Below are 16,495 nucleotides of genomic sequence, written 5' to 3'. Positions count from 1 at the left end.
CCGATTAGTGGTTGTCAGGGGCTGCGGGGAGGGGAAACGGGGAATGACTGCTCTGGGCGACATGGGTTTTTATTTTGGAGTGGTGAGAATGTTCTGGAATTAGATAGTGGTGATGGGTGCACAACTCTGTTAATATACTGAAAACCACTGAGTTGTATACTTTAAAAGGGTGAATTTTATGGTATGTGAATTATATCTCAGTTACAAAGAGAAAGGCAGTGGGGGGTAGGGTGGGGAGAAAGGAAGGAAGGAAGGAAGGAAATAAAAAGAAAGGAAGAAAAGAAAGAAGGAAATAGATTGACCACAGACTGCCCATGTTTGAATCCTGGCTTTGAAACTTACTGGCTGTTGCCATGGGCAGCTTCCTCTGGATGCCTCAGTCTCCCCATCTGTAAAACGAGGGTGACACCAGGCCCTGCCTCCCTGGGTTGTCATGACAATTCAGTGTGTTAACACGGTGCGTGGCTCTGCCCAGTGCCTGGCACCCAGCATTGTGGTTGAGAGTGCCGGCTGCTCTGTTAGCATAGGACGAGGCCAGTGAGCTGAGGCTGCGCTGCCCCGGGGGTTTCGTTCCTCTCTCTGGCCCTGGCTTTTCTCCCCAAGTGTGGCTTGGGCATTTGGCCCACGTGTCAAGGGTTTATTTCCTGACAGGCGCTTGGCTGGGAGTCCAGTTGCTGGTCTGCCCACTTGAGTGTCCAAACAAAGGCTCTTTCAGGCCCTGGGCCCGTGGCGGCCTGCTGCCTCAGACCTGGCGCATTTCCCTGGAGGGCAAAGGCTGCTCACGCCAGTAACGCCTGCTCACATGCCCCCTGAAAGGGGTAGAAGTTCTTGATGTGCAACCAGATTGCCTTGCCCTGGGGCCTCTAGGGCCCTCAAAGGACAAACCTGTGGTGTGTTGTCGAGATCTAAGGCTCACTGAGGGCCTGGCATTTCCATGTCTCCCATCCCTTTCTGTATTCATTTCCTGGGGCTGTCGTAACAAGGCACCACAAGCTGTGTGGCTTAGAACAATAGAAATATATTTTCTCACAGTTCTGGAGGCCAGAAGGCTGAAATCAAGGTTGAAATCACAGTTGGCAGGGCGGTGCTCGCCCTGAAGGCTCTAGGGGAGGATCCTCCTTTGCCTCTCCCAGCTTCTGATGGTGACCGGCAGTCCTTGGCGTTCCCTTGGTTTAAGACTGACTCCAGCCTCTGCCTCCGTCGTCACGTGGCTATCGTCCCTGTGTCTCTCTCATGGTCTTCTAATGAGGACACAGTCATTGGATTTAGGGCTCACCCTAACCCGGTATGACCTCGGGAATTTCCTGGCGGTCCAGTGGTTAAGACAACACGCTTTCACTGCTAAGGGCCCGGGTTCAATCTCTGGTCGGGGAACTAAGATCCTGCAAGCCATGCGGCATGGCCAAAAAAAAGTAACCCAGTATGACCTCATCTTAACTAAATTACATTTACAAAGATCCTATTTCCCAATAAGGTCATATTCTGAGGTTCTGGGTGGATATGAATTTGGGGGGGGGACACTGTTTAGCCCACTATGCCTTCTGTGGGTTAAAAATAGGGCAGGCGAGGGGGCCTGGATGGGCAGCTCATCTCTGAACCTCAGTTTCCTCATCTGTAAAATGGGAAGTAGTACTGTCTTAGTTTGGGTTCCCCCAGAAGAAACCACCCCCACAAGACAAGTATTTGAGTGCCCATAGTTTATTTGGGAGGTGATCCTAGGAAACACTGGTAGGGGAATGGAAGTGAGACAAGGAAGGGTTATCCTGTGGGCACCTGGAGTTCAGTGCTGCTGGGGAACTGTGGGACAACGAAGGATGTGTCTCACTTATCCCACCCGAGGGGCGAAGGAGCAGGTGGTATTTATCCTCCGACTGCTGTCAGTCTAGGAAGGATTGACTCCAGAGAGTGTTAATCCCTCTGCCCTCCTGCTCTGCCTCTGGCACCAGCAGGGTGAGCTCTGGTGGCCTGAGAAAGCCTCTAGGCGCACCAGGAGTTGCACGTTCCGGCTGTTGGAAGCCATGCAGATGGGAATGGGTGGGGTACATGCACCTGCCATGAGAGCCAGCCCTGTGGGGTTGTTCAAGGGTCCAGAGAGATCGTCCACGTAAAATGCCTGCAGCGTTGCAAGTTCCCAGTAGTTAGTGTTCGCCTAGTGTGTCAGGTTGAATAACGGTCCCCAAAGATGTGCGTGTTCCAGTCCTCAGAACCTGCGAACGCGTGACCTTACATGGCAGAAGATCTTTGCAGATGATTCAGTTAAGAATCTTGAGATGGGGAGATTCTCCTGAATTATCCGGGCGACCCAGTGTAATCACAGGGGTCCTAGTAAGTGGGAGGTAGCAGGGTCAGAGTCGGAGATGTGATGACAGAAGCAGAGGTCAGAGTGATGTGAGGCCATGAGACAGGGAATGCGGGCGGCCTCTGGAAGCTGGAAAAGGCAAGGAAGTGGATTCTCTCCTGGAACCTCCAGAAGGAACACGGCTCTGACCTGATGACCTATTTCAGACTCTGACCTCCAGGACTGTAATAGAATAAATGTGTTCCTTTAAGCCACTAAGTATGTGCTCATTTGTTACAGCAGCAACAGGAAACTCAAACACTTTGGCAGGGCAGACTGAGACCAGCACCTCAAGCATGTCCCTAACGTGCCAGGGCCATAAAACTATTTTCACTCCTCTCTTTACTGATATAGGAAGGGACCAGTGGAAACTATGCTGGTAACCACCGCTCGCTTCTGGGGCTGCCTCCTGTCTGGAGATATCTAAGTGACCCTCTGCAGTGGGAGGCCATCTTCACTCCCCCGTTTCCTGTTCAAGTCAAGTAGGCCTTTGATTTCCTCAGAGTTAGGCATATGGACTCATTTCTTGGACTCTGGGCGCTCTGTGGTGCTTCCCGAATTATGATGACGGGACACCCGTGGCTCTTCCTAGGCTGCAGGCACTGTTCTAGATTCAGCTGATGCTCACAGCAGCTTACCCGGCAGGTGCTGTGACTCTCCCCACTTTACAGATGGGGAGGTGACGGCACGGGAGAATCACTGACTTGTCCTTGGTCCCACAGCTGGGAAGAGGCAGAGACTGGCTTGGAACTCGGGCCCCGTGTCTCCAGAGTCTGTTCCTGACCCTCCCGAGACTACCTCTGCAGGCAGTGGTTCAGCGGGGCTGAGAGTCTGTCATCTGTGACCATGAAACAGGGTCACATAGCTTAAAAGACACCTTCCAATGTCTTTTTTAAAGACAGCATTTAGTATATCAAATTGATTATTTGGTCTAAGATTTAAACAGATATTTTAATATACACATTTATGCAATATGTAGCATTTGTGCTATAATTGTCTACAAAATAAAAAGCGGAGCATGGGACTTCCCTGGTGGTCCAGTGGTTAGGACTCCACACTTCCAATGCAGGGCACGCAGGTTCGATCCCTGGTCGGGGAATTAAGATCCCACATGCCTCACACGGCGTGGCCAAAAGATAACAAATAAATAAGTACATAATAAATAAAAAGTGGAACAATATAAGTGAGCATAATAGGTACAAGTATCCATTTCAACAGGTCAAATTTAGTTATTATCAACACTAATGAAAGCACATTTCCGTATATTTAACCTTCAAGGCCCTACTCAACTGTCATCTCTTCTTTGGGGACTTTACACATTTAAGTAATTAGGAGTCTCTCATCTTCATTCTCACAGACTCTCCCAGACGTCTCCCAACGTCTTTTATTATTGTTAAAGTTGTATCCTCCCATTTCCCTCCCAGGGCCTTTGTAGTTGGGGAAAAGGATCTCCCAGTTCAGGGATAGAATGGAGGAGATCGGGGGTGTTCTCCCTCCCCATGCAGTCATTTCTGTTCCCACGACAAATGGATCTGTGTGACACCAGGAGGTACAGAGCTGCTTCCTGTTGGGGTCAAAGATAGAGTCTTTATCGAGGGCCCGTCAGACAGAGCCAGTGGCAGGGGAGCCCTCTGAGGGGCTGTCTGTTGCTGGCTCTGTCCCAGGATCCTTCACCCAGGAATGCTCATGGAGGGGGTCAACCTTCCCATTGTACAGATGGCAAAGTTGAGGCCAGTCAAGGTCACGCACAGCATGTCTAAGGCTCTCCCCTCTGACCAGGGCACAGCACGACTCTAGCTGCCATGTTCTGCCTGCCTTTAAGGCCTGTTCTGCCCACTGTAGAGGAGGCAGGGGGTTTTTTTAATTTATTTATTTTATTTTTGGCTGTGTTGGGTCTTCATTGCTGCGCGCGGGCTTTCTCTAGTTGCGGCGAGCGGGGGCTACTCTTTGTTGCGGTGCGCAGGCTTCTCGTTGCGGTCAGTGGCTTCTCGTTGTGGAGCACGGGCTCTAGGCACGCGGGCTTCAGTAGTTGCAGCACGCGGGTTCAGTAGTTGTGGCGCACAGGCTTTGTTGCTCCGCAGCATGTGGGATCTTCCCGGACCAGGGCTCGAACCCGTGTCCCCTGCATTGGCAGAAGGATTCTTAACCACTGTACCACGAGGGAAGCCCAGGGAGTTCTTAAGTTCATCTTTTTGTATGTGCAGCAAAGTTTACAGACGGTTTAAGGGGATGGAAGGAGTTTACACTGGAGTTAACACTGCAGATAGTTTAAAATTGCAAATTAGGTTTCCTGCTTAAAGTCCTTCTCTTGTCATCCCACCGGAAATTTCATATCAGACAGATGTCAAATTTAGAAGGGAAACAGGTTGTCGTGGGCTGAGCGGTCAAGGAAGGAGGGGAAACCTCAGCTAGAGCCTTAAGGGCGGGTAGGATTCATGTAGAAAGGTGAGCGGGGGGATGGGCATTCTAGGTGGAGAGAAGACACGCCGCCGCCTTCCCGGGGTCACTGGGGGTTTCTGGAGGCATGCCTCTGTGGGCGGTTCTCGTCCTGGTTTGCTGTCCAGCTGTGGTGGCGGGGACAGCCGTCCCTGGTTCTCATGCCTGCCCCCTCCGACCCGGGCGCTGTTTCTCTATGCCAGGGTGACAGACGAAGTCTTTAACTTCCTGCTGGTATGGTATTACTGCACCCTGACGATTCGGGAGAGTATTCTCATCAGCAACGGCTCGAGGTAATTGGGGGCCCAGCTTTGTGGCGGGTATGGGGGAGCCAAAGGGAAATCTGTCATGGAGGTGAGGGCTGTCACCCTCGCCTTGCGTTCCCTTCCTCCTTGTGGGGGTGGGGTATTCATGACCGTTCAGACCCAGGGAGGAGGAAAACGGTATCGGCTGCTGCACCTCATTTGCTGTGCTCAGTCTCTTGCTTACAAGAAACCCTAACTCAAATGCACTACTTAACACAGTAGGAAATTTATATTCTCATATCAAGGAATGGGTCCATTGGCACTGACTTCAGGTAAGGCTTAATCCAGGTGTTCAGACAATGTCATCAGGACCCAGTGTCTCTCTGTCTCTCACCTTTGCCTTCTACTGTGCTGTTTTTATTCTCAGATTCCAGGTAGGAGCCCCCGGCAGCTCCAGGCTCACATCTTTATTTCTAGCATTCCCAGCAAAATAGGGCACGTTCCTCTCTTCCAAGAGTCTCACTGGGTCCTGCTGGCACTCACTGATCACGTGCCCATCTCTGAACCAATCGCTGTGGCCAGCGAATGCGCCGCTGTGATTGGCTGGTTGTGAGCCTTGTGCCCACCCCCAGGGCTGTCAATGAAAGCCTAGAAGCTGAGTGTCAGGAGAGGAATGGTTTCGCAGAGGAAAATCAGGGTACTGTCACCAGAAGGTTGAATGGATTCTGGTGAGAAAAGTGGATGGTCCTCTCACAGGGCAATGAGAGTCTCGGGACTGAGTTAAGATCCACGACTTGCCACTTGCAGGACCCATTTTCCACAGGTCGGATGCCTTTTGGGGGTGTCCATTTGAACCTCTGCACACCATTCTTGTCCCTGTTTTCCTGAAACAAAAAGTAACAACCTCCCACCCCTCCCCACTTCCTCCTTCCTGGGGGCTGGTAAGGAACGGCCAGGAGCTGTGTGTTTAAGATTGGGGTGTTTGGGCTTCCCTGGTGGCGCAGTGATTGAGAGTCCGCCTGCCGATGCGGGGGACGCGGGTTCGTGCCCCGGTCCGGGAGGATCCCACATGCCGCGCCATGGCCGCTGGGCCTGCGCGTCCGGGGCCTGTGCTCCGTGGCGGGAGAGGCCCGCGTACCGCAGGAAAAAAAAAAAAAAAAAAAAAAAAAGATTGGGGTGTTTGCCAAACCCCCAAATAATTTGCCACCATCTTACTTCTCTGCCCAGTGGTCTCTTATGGCATATCCCTGCCCTGCCGGGCCTTACCCTGAACATAGAGCCGAGAGGTAAGGACCAGGGGAACAGCAGTTCTTAGGTATGCAGCCCTGTAGCATGTAGCCCTTTAGAAAAGATCAGTGTTTCTCAAACTGCATTCATTCTTGTCCCATGCACACCATTTTTACCATGTCCAATATCACCTGGATGATAATTTTCTCACATTTTAAATCCATCCTTCCTTTTTTTTTCTACTTAAATAAACATTAATTTATTTTAAAAGGAAACTATTTCATCACCATACATGGAAAAGCAGCATCAATTGCAGGAAAGAGGAAATAGTGTAAAAATAGATTTTCATTTTCATTGTCTAATTTATTGAAGTCAGTAATCTTCCTTCCTGAGGCCTGCTATTTCTCTTCAGCGTGTGTATGTGTGTAAAAAGGGAGATGAGCAGATCTCAAGAGGCATTAAAGGTGTCCTAGCATTTAACTGAGACTCTCTCCTTCACTTAATCAGGAGAATGGAAAGAACAGAACACATGACTTCTCACCACGTGATTCAGTACCATCTAGTGTTACACTCAGGTACCATCTAAAACTTGGTGGTACATGCCCCATGCTTTGGGAAACACTGAAGTAGAAAATCTTACCAAATAAATAACATTTGTAGTTTTCCTTAATTGTAGTGAATAGTGTCTTCCAGCTTTTGGGTGGGGTCGGAGGGGACTCAGAGTAGTACATAGTGGGGAAATGGGCCCAGAACAATGGGCCAGGCTTTCTTGTTACTAATTGTCTTTGTGCATCCCTGGGCTTGCTGTCGGCCTTGGAGTTTCCTCCTTCTGCTGGACTCATATTAAGAGTGTTCAGGGACATGCTACATCTCTAACAGTCACTAACACTTTAGTAAGAGTTATCCTGGTCACTTTTTTCTGTGGATGTGGTTGGGGAGGCGGGGGTGGTCCCCGAGAGGAGGGAGCAGGACTGAGTGGAGGTGCCTGCAAGTGTGGGGCACACCCAGAAAACAGGGAGGAGGGCTGAAGGGGGAAAGTGGGGTTCCAAAGCCCCCTCACTTTCCTGACACTTTAATGGGGCCTTTTCTGGGGCCTCCCTAGGGCTTGTGCTCTGATGGGACAACAGATGTGTTGGTGGTGGGAGTGTGGAATGAGTGGGGTGGGCCCGTAAAGGTGTCTCGTTTTCTGGAATGACTGTGGGAGTTGTGGCCAGTTTGTGGGGGAGGGAGGCACGGCAGGTGGATGGAATCTGGGTGATTAAAACTTGTGACTCATCCTCAACATCTGTTGCGTATTCAGCCTCCATCCTCCCCCAGCTCCTTCTCAGAGCTGATTCCTCTCCTGGGGGCGGGCAAGGGAGATGCCTGTGAGGTTTCCCCTCACACTTGGCACTTATTAGGGAATAGCTAAGAAACCCTTTCAAGAAAGCACAGTGAGGAAGAGGGAGTGGGTCCGGATTGGTATGAATACTACCTTTCTTATTTCTGAAGCATCTCAGGGCTACCTCTGGAGCTCACAGTCGATACCCAGTAAACACCCCAGGGTCTATGTAGAAATGAATTGAACCCAAGCTCTGCAATGAGGGGAAGGTCATTGGAGCCATACCTGTGTTCGAAAGACAGCTGGAACTGAGCCATATGGGTTTCCTGAAGGCCTGCTGCCCAAGTTTTGGCCTGACGGGGCCTTTTTCGTCCTGTTCCCAGTTGCATCCAAGACCTGAATTAGGGGTGTATTGGGGGAAGAAGGCCTGGAGAGGTGGGGTGTGGGGAGGATGCCCCCCATCATGGGCTGGAGCCACCCTTGGTTTGTGTCTGATGCTTCCCATGTGAGATGTAGCTCATTAGCTCAATTAGTGTAATAAGCAAGTCAACCTCCCTTGCAAATTTTGCAAATGACAGAAAACCACCTGATAGGAGTAAACATGAGGGGTATTTATGGGAGCATATGAATCGTTCAAGGAGGTCAGAAGGGCTCAAACAATGTAACAGCCCCCCTCCTTCTCCTTATTCTGTTATCTCCTTCACTGGCTCCCAGCAGCCCAGGCCAGCATTCTACCAGATCAGCAGTCCGAGAGGAAAGAGCATCTTTCCTCTACTGGCCTAGGGGTGATCTTGAGACAGACTTCCAATTGGCTAGGTGCAGGTCACATGCTCATCCCTGCCCCAATCACTGTGGCTGGAGGGATGCAGAGCCCTGATTGGCTGGCTCTGGGTGATGTGCCCAGTTATCTTAGCTCCACTGAGCCACCCAGACTGAGTGTGGGGGTGAGGTGATTCCCCGAAGGAACGATAAGGGGGAGAACCAGAATAGGGAGTGATTGACAGGCAGGCAAAACAGATGTCCTCTGCCCTAGTTCCGGGCCAGAATGAATAATGAATCAGGAATCACGCTGGCTTTTCTGGCAAGCCAACCCCACCAATGCCTAGATCTGATGGGTTTTTATAAGGGCCTTTCCTAGGATACAGAGGTGTAGGGGTGGCAGGGGCAAGAGGGTGCCTCCGTGTAGAAGCCATTCTCCCAGCCGCCCAGATTGACCCGAAGCTCAAAGCCAGCCAGGGGTTGAATAGTGACTGCTGCCCAGGTCTTATGCACACACGCAAACATGGCTGAAGGGCCCTGAAGGGAGCTCTCCGGCCACAATCCCCAGATACCAGGACATGCTGTCCCTACATGCTGGCCATGCAGTGTGCCACCCTTCCTGGGGCATCTACCGTCTGCTCATTTAAAAAGCCCACAGGCTGCTGCAGGCTTCGTTTCTGTGGCAGAACGGGCCAGAGGGTGACTGCTAACGGGTGCAGCTTTCTGTCCGGGGTGATACAAAATGTCCTAAAACTGATTGTGGTCGTGTTTGCACAACTCTCCGAATATACTGAAAACCACTGAGTTGTATACTTTAAATGGGTGAATTGTACAGTGTCTGAATGACATCACAGTAAGACTGTCGTATAGACACACACATGTGAACGAAACCAGCCCAGAACCCTGGGGTGTGCAGATGGACCATGGGGCTGCTGAGCGCACGCTGGGAAGAGGCCATTTTTAGCCTCTCCCAATGCCGCTGAGCTGGGTTTATTGGTGGTATCTGTCAGCGCTGGGCTCTGGGCACAGTGAGCTGTGAAATTAAAAGCTGCTGCCCAGCCAAGCTTGTGGCCCAGAGCCTGTGTCTGCCTCCAGCCGTTCCCGTACAGAGAGGGCATTTCTCAAGGGACCTTTGCGGGTAGGACAAAGGACAGTGGGGCTTGCCAGGCCTCCGGGGCTTGCAGAAACTTCTTGGTAGCTCTTCAAGCTGAAAGGCTAAGGATGGGGCCAGCTGTGTTTTCAGTCAGAAAATTAGAGCCAGGGGTCCTTGTAGACTCTTGACGGGCAAGACAGGGACACAGGGAAGGGGAGACTGGGAACAAACAAGTGGACGGATGTCTCATCCTGTCCCTGAACTCCCGTGGCACCTGCATCAGTCTCCTGTCACCTCTGTGCTGGTGGCATCTAGACCAGCTGCACCTCCTGGACATCACTTTTTTCGTTTCAACATTTCTTGAGTACCTACTGTTTACCTGATGCTGTTAGTGGTGGGAATAAAGAGCCACCTAAAACCTTGCTCGTCAGCACAGCCCCTCAAGCATCCACAGGCCATTGCCTTAACCCCCAGTTTATGGCCAGAACTTGTTTTTTTTTTTGGCCACACCCTGCAGCATGTGGGATCTTAGTTCCTTGACTAGGGATCGAACCCACGCCCCCTGCATTGGAAGCACAGAGTCTTAACCACTGGACCGCCAGGGAGGTCCCTTTCATTTCTTTCTTTCTTTTTATTTTAATGGCCAGAACTGTTGAAGGGCTGCAAAGAGAAGACAGGGGTAAGATGCTGTTCCTGCTTTTATGATGTCTGTGTTCGGGCTGGAAGGTTTTAAGAGCAGTCAGATCCACTTATGAGGACAATGCAGATTAAAGCCTCCACGACACACCAATCGTCACATAATAAGACTGGGAGAAATTTTAAAACTGGGTATCCAACATTGGTGAGGGTTTGGGGAGCTCGACAGGCTCCACTGAGGATGGGAGTGGAAATGGGGATAGCCGTTTTGGAGGGTAATTTGAGAAGTAACCACGCACGTGCCCACCGACCCAGCCATCCTGCGTACTTCCTGGTAGCTGCCGTGGAGAAACAGCGTCATCGCACGGGGGGCTTCCACAGTGTGTCGTGGCATCATGGAGCATGATAGCAACATTTCAGGAACGGCAGAGCCACATCCTGAAATGTCGTGTCGCATTTAAGAAGTCAGTGACAGGTCCACAGATAGCTGCCTGGGAGTCGAGACAAGAAAGCAAGTTGCAGGATGATTTTAGTTCCAAAGAAAAGTCTAATCCAGCAGCTCGTCCCCCAAACCAGCAGACCCTCAGGTGCCACCGTTTGGTGAGCAGGAGCGCCCTGGACCCCATCTCCCCACTTGGCTGCACTCCAGTTCTCTCCCGAGAGAGTTCTGGAAAGACAAAGGTTGAGTGCTACTCCCACGTGGATGCCTCGGGGGTCCCAATTCCTGGCATCCCAGGGTGCATTTGACAGGGCAGATTGCTGCCACATCATGTTCCGATAACTGAGCTCCTGGAGAGGGGCCGGGGAGCCCAGCAGAGGCCTGAAACACTCGGGGACTTCGAAGGATAAAGGCTGCCTGTGACACTGCGGAGCGGGTGACAGCCAGGCTCCCTGTCCTGCTGTGGAGTGAGAGCCCTGAGCTGGGGGACCGCTGGGCTCTGACGGCACGGTTCCCGCAGCTTCTGGACTGACTGGGGCGAGGGCCTGCTGTAGACGGAGGAGCAGATGAGCCTAGGGCATGGGGCTCCCAGAGAGAAGCTGCGTCGGGGATGGTGCGAGATGCAGCGTGTACAGCCCGTTGTCTTTCTGCATCTGTGTGGGGTAACGTAGGTAGCTACAGCTCTGCATAAACGTGTGCAAGTGTTCTGTGTTTATTCAACACGCTTACTGAGCACCTGCTCTGAGCCAGGTGTCACAGATGAACAGACAAAATCCCTGCTCTTTTGAGCAGGGAACGGGGTTCAGGAAACAAATGAGAAGAAAATAATTTCAGATAGCGCGAGCACCATGAAGAAAATGAAGCAGGGTAGTGTGTTACAGATCGGGGCTGTCTAGCTGTTTTATTTATTTATTGTTAACATCTTTATTGGAGTATAATTGCTTTACAATGGTGTGTTAGTTTCTGCTTTATAACAGAGTGAATCAGCTATACATATACATATATCCCCATATCTCCTGCCTCTTGCGTCTCCCTCCCACCCTCCCTATCCCACCCCTCTAGGTGGTCACAAAGCACCGAGCTGATCTCCCTGTGCTATGCGGCTGCTTCCCACTAGCTATCGATTTTACATTTGGTAGTGTATATATGTCAATGCTACTCTCTCACTTCGTCCCAGCTTAACCTTCCCCCTCCCCGTGTCCTCAAGTCCATTCTCTACGTCTGCGTCTTTATTCCTGTTCTGCCCCTGTCTAGCTGTTTTAGATAAGGTGGTCAGGGAAGGCCTCTTGGAGGAGGTGACAGTTGGTCCGAAATTTGAACTTGGACCAGGAGCCAGGCAGGCCAAGGTCTTGGAGCAGAGAGGACAACAAGTTCAAAGACTTTGTTAGTCTGCTCAGGCTGCCATGAAAAGATACTACAGACTAAGGGACTTGGAACAACAAAAATTTATTTTCTCACGACTCTGGAGGCTAGAAGTCAAGATCAAGGTGCCAGCAGAATTGGTTTCTCCTGAGACCGCTCACCCCTGGTGTCTCTTCCTCTGCTTCTAAGGACACCAGCCCTGTTGGATTAGGGCCCCACCCTTATGACCTCATTTAACCTTAATTATCTCTTGAAAGGCCCTGTCTCCAAATATACTCACATTTTAAGGTACTGGGGTTAGGACTTCAACGTAGGAATTTGCGGGGGGGACACAATTCAGCCCATAATAGACCTCGAGGTAGCAATGGGCCTGGCAGATTCAAAGAAAAGGATGCTTGGAGCCTCTTAGGGTGGGGGGAGGGGGGACGGGGAGGCGGGGCTTGGGGTCATGAGGAGGTTAGGGATGTGTTCTGAGGGTAGTGGGAAGCTGCTGGAGGCCCGAGTGCCTCTCTGGGTCTCTGTGTGATTGTGCATCTTGTTGGACAGAAAGAGAGAAGTCCTGGCGTGGGTACGTTTCTTCCTCCAAGGAGCTATCTCTGGGTCACAGGGCACCCCCCCGCAGACACAAGCTGGGAAGCAGGGAGACACTTGCGTTTCTCTCCCGGCCTGAGCTCCTTTTCTTTCTCTTCTTTTAAGAATCAAAGGCTGGTGGGTGTCTCACCACTACGTGTCCACGTTCCTGTCTGGAGTGATGCTGACCTGGTGAGTGTCCCCCGCTGTGCCCCAGGGCCTCTGCTCACTCTCCCCAAGGAGCCAGTGAATTGAGCACTGGTGGTGGCTGAGGGGTCCAGATGCAGGGGCCTTATGGCCTGACATCTGGGCCATGACGTAAAGCGTGAGCTTACGATGGGGCTGCAGGGACACCCCAAGTCGGCTGGGGACTTCTCCGAGGAACGTCCTGTCTGCCTCCTGGCCGGGGTGACAGCAAGCGAGTCTGGACAGAACAAGCACAGGGACGAGGCTGTGACTGATGGAGGGTTAGGGGGAATCGGTGGGAATTTAGGCTTCAAGATGCCTGCCTGCACTCCCCTGGTTGTAGAATGGATTAAAGCAGTGATGGAAATTACCTGGTCCAGCCCCAGGGACATGGCGATAAAGAAGGTAGAATTGGGTTTTAAATCTTCTTTTCTCTTCTGGTTGGAAGAGAGATGGGGTGGGGATGAACAAATGGTTTCAGAGCGGGGGCTCATCTTTGCTTTTCCCCCACTTCTCTGCAGGCCTAACGGACTGATTTATCAGAAGTTTCGCGATCAGTTTTTAGCGTTCTCCATTTTCCAGAGTGAGTGTCTCTTGCTTGGATTCAGGGGAGGCTTGGTGTGGCTTTCACCGATGGAGTCTGTTTTGTGAAGGGTGTGTCTTGTGTGGAAGGGAGGTGAGACTGGGGGAAGTCCCTGGTCGGCCAGGGACAGGGGAGGGTCCCAGAAATCCAGAAGGAGCCATCCACCCCCCATCAACTCCATCCTGCTGCCCAGCCCCTGGCCTTAAGAGAGCAATGTCTGACCCACACCCACGCCCTGGATCTCCAGCCACTGCCTTTTTCTTCCCTGGATCAGAACTGGACCAACTGTACCCTTCAGGAACTGAGGGGTGTTGGGGGCACTAACTCTGTTTTCCTCAAAATGGAAATTTATGTTCTTTTTCTCATTTAAGATAGCTCTGGATTTATATACAACGAGGGGTTACCTCTGAGAAGCAGAAATTGGGTGGTTGGGGGACAGGGAGAGAGTTTTACTCTCTTTACTGTTTGTTCCCCTTAAATTTGATGCCAAGTGCATATTACCTATTCAAAAAATACAATTTAATTTTTAAATAAAACCCTGCTTACAGGCAAATACAAACATAAGCCAAGAAGGAAAATTACATATAATTCCACGCTTAGGGTGTTAATTGATCTATGTCCTTTCAAACATTTTTATTCATAAATATATATATATACACACATATACTGCATTATGTGTAGTCTACAAACATGGGATCCCTCTACACAGCTTTGTTTATAACCTAGTTTATATTCTATTAACAATTATCGTGGGTATTTTTCCACGTCAACACGGAATTCTGCCTCCTTAATTTTTAGTGACTACAAAGTACCCCATTGTATGGAACTGTCTCTTTCATGTCTTGGTGCTGGGAGCACACAGCTCCCAGCATGGTGCCACCATTCCAGCAAGCATCTGATGAGTGCCAACTGCATGCCTAGGAAAGCTCCAGAAGTTTCTAGCCTAGTTGGGGCTTAGTTGCAGTCTCAGATAACCTGAGCTCTCTTTGAAGGAATAAAAGCAGGTTCAGACGCGCGCGCGCGCGCGTGTGTGTGTGTGTGTGTGTGTGTGTGTGTGTGTGTGTCTGTGTGTGTGTCTGTGTCTGTGTGTGTGTGTGTCTGTGTCTGTGTCTGTGTCTGTGTTGCGGGTGGGAGGAGGTTGTACCCTCTGGGCAATGGAGACCTGCCAGCCTGCAGTGCAGGTGTCGCTGGGTCTTCCAGTCCCTGAGCTGGGCGCTGGGCTCCCCCTGCAGGCTGTGTCCAGTTCCTGCAATATTATTACCAGAGGGGCTGCCTCTACCGGCTGCGGGCCCTAGGGGAGAGGAATCACCTGGACCTCACGGTGGGTGAGTAGCCTAGCCTGGGGGGTGGAGGGGCAAGCACCGGCCCTCCCTGCTCCCCCAGACCTCGCCCTGCACTCCTCACTGGGAACAGGTGCCAGTAAGAACCTGACAAGACCTGCCACACGCGAAGCCAGTCTGCCGACCTCACCCCAGTTGCTTTTCTTTTTTTTTCTTTGGTTTGACATATATACACTAACACAGTTGCTTTTCATAATTCGTCGTGGGATTCCATTTCAGCTGACAAGTGCGAGACCAGCTGTGGGCCAGGCCCTGGATGCTGGCCTCTAGCTTCTTTTTAAATGGATATTTTGTGTCTGTGTCTTATGATGTACATAATCTTAGGCTAGTGTTTTTACACTTATGCAATTTATGTGTGCTTAGCTTTCACTCAGCAAGGTGGGTGCCCCATTAGGAAAAATCGGAGACTCCTCATCTAAACTTTCAGGGGAAAGTGTGGTTAATAAAAACCTTCTATCTTTTAAGATGGTCATTTCCATCGAATTACTCTGCACAGTAGGCTCTATTTCATCAAGACTCGATTGAAGTGATGCATGCAAAAGCCAATTATAAAATGCAAAATCCCGTGCAAATTAAAGAAATTACTAGAAAGCTAGTGCCGGCACATCAGTGTTCTGTAAGAGTTGTCAGCCCACTTGGTTCACGGTGACTTGAGGCGTGAGGGCAGTCAGGCCTGGTGGCAGGTGTTCTGCATGTTTTTTCCTGGGTTACTTTCCTAGTGAGCGCTCACCCACCTGGAGGAGGTGAGGGCTGTGCCCCTCCCCCATCCGTGCGTTTGAACCTGGCTAATCTCAGAGTGACTGGCCTGCCTGGGCCACCTCACACGGGCCCTTCGCTCCCTCCTTCCTCCCCACAGAAGGATTTCAGTCCTGGATGTGGCGAGGCCTCACCTTCCTTCTGCCCTTCCTGTTCTGTGGCCACGTGAGTCCCCCTGGAGTTTGTGGGTATCCCCTACACTGGGCAGACCTCCCGGGAACAGAAGGTCTTCAGGGCTCTCCCTCTCTCACCAGCCATTCCCGAGCTGGGCCCCACGGGGTCCTGGGGCTGAGACGGCCCCAGTGTCCAGGGATGCCAAAGGCAAGAGCCGGAATCGGCCCTCGGGACCAGCACGCCCAACCCCAGGCGGGGTGCCCCAGGTTCATTTTGGGGGGGCTGTCAGTGTCTCAAGGGCAGTTGACGGCAGAAGCTGCGGGGCTTGGCGCTCTCCCTGGGCTTTCCCACGTGGGTCTCCAGGGGACTCCGGTGGGCTGAGCAGTGCCTGTCTCCCCTCTCTGCAGTTCTGGCAGCTCTACAATGCCATCACGTTATTTGAGCTCTCCAGCCACGAGGAATGCAGAGAATGGCAGGTATGGTGTGTGTGTGTGTGTGTGTGTGTGTGTGTGTGTGTGTGTGTGTGTGTGTGTGTGTGTGTGTGTGTGTGTGTGTGTGTGTGTGTGTGTGTGTGTGTGTGTGTGTGTGTGTGTGTGTGTGTGTGTGTGTGTGTGTGTGTGTGTGTGTGTGTGTGTGTTTTGTGGTGTGTGTGTGGAGCGTGTGTGCGTATTGGTTGGGGGTTTCCTGAGGAAGGTTGGGGCCGCTTGGGGAGAATTCCTTCCTCAGCTCCCCCTGCCCCCTGCCTGCCCTGTAGGGCCCTGCAGTCCAGAGCTCGCTGCAACTGGGGCCTGGGAGACCGTGGGAGGGAATTCGGGAGACCAGGGAGCCCCTCAGTGGTCTGAGAAACCCAAGGAGGTTCGCGCTAGGAGGGGGGCCGCGGGAGGAGCCCCCCAGGACTCTGCCTGACCCCGTAGGACTCACACCCTTCACCCAGTTAGCCCAGATCTCTCTTGTGCCAAGGGGGTTCTGAGCTCCCGGGGGGCGCGGGGGGCATTTCAGCAAGGAGAGCTGACCCAAGCCGGCGCGGCCTTTGCCTTCTTTCTCTTGTGCTTTCTGCCTCGCCTTCCCTGCCCTGGGCACCCCCTTCTCT

General features: G+C 51.8%; 1 protein-coding gene across 13 annotated transcripts in view; it reads left to right on the top strand.

Moving 5' to 3' along the window:
- Positions 1-16,495, top strand: part of TMEM120B (transmembrane protein 120B) — a 62,641-nt gene that overhangs the window by 42,377 nt on the left and 3,769 nt on the right. For 7 of the 13 annotated variants that reach the window (XM_073790016.1, XM_073790017.1, XM_073790015.1 and 4 more), the window contains 5 exons: positions 4,978-5,067; positions 12,553-12,618; positions 13,134-13,195; positions 14,428-14,520; positions 15,392-15,802. In XM_073790016.1, coding sequence (XP_073646117.1) covers positions 4,978-5,067; positions 12,553-12,618; positions 13,134-13,195; positions 14,428-14,520; positions 15,392-15,786 — 706 coding nt within the window. In that variant the 3' untranslated portion in view covers positions 15,787-15,802. The other 6 variants (XM_033836836.2, XM_033836835.2, XM_033836838.2 and 3 more) reach the window with 4 other exon arrangements.

This window comes from Tursiops truncatus, chromosome 13 (assembly GCF_011762595.2).
Source record: "Tursiops truncatus isolate mTurTru1 chromosome 13, mTurTru1.mat.Y, whole genome shotgun sequence".
In the NCBI taxonomy this organism is placed as follows: domain Eukaryota; kingdom Metazoa; phylum Chordata; class Mammalia; order Artiodactyla; family Delphinidae; genus Tursiops; species Tursiops truncatus.
This window is presented reverse-complemented; position numbering and strand designations above follow the sequence as displayed.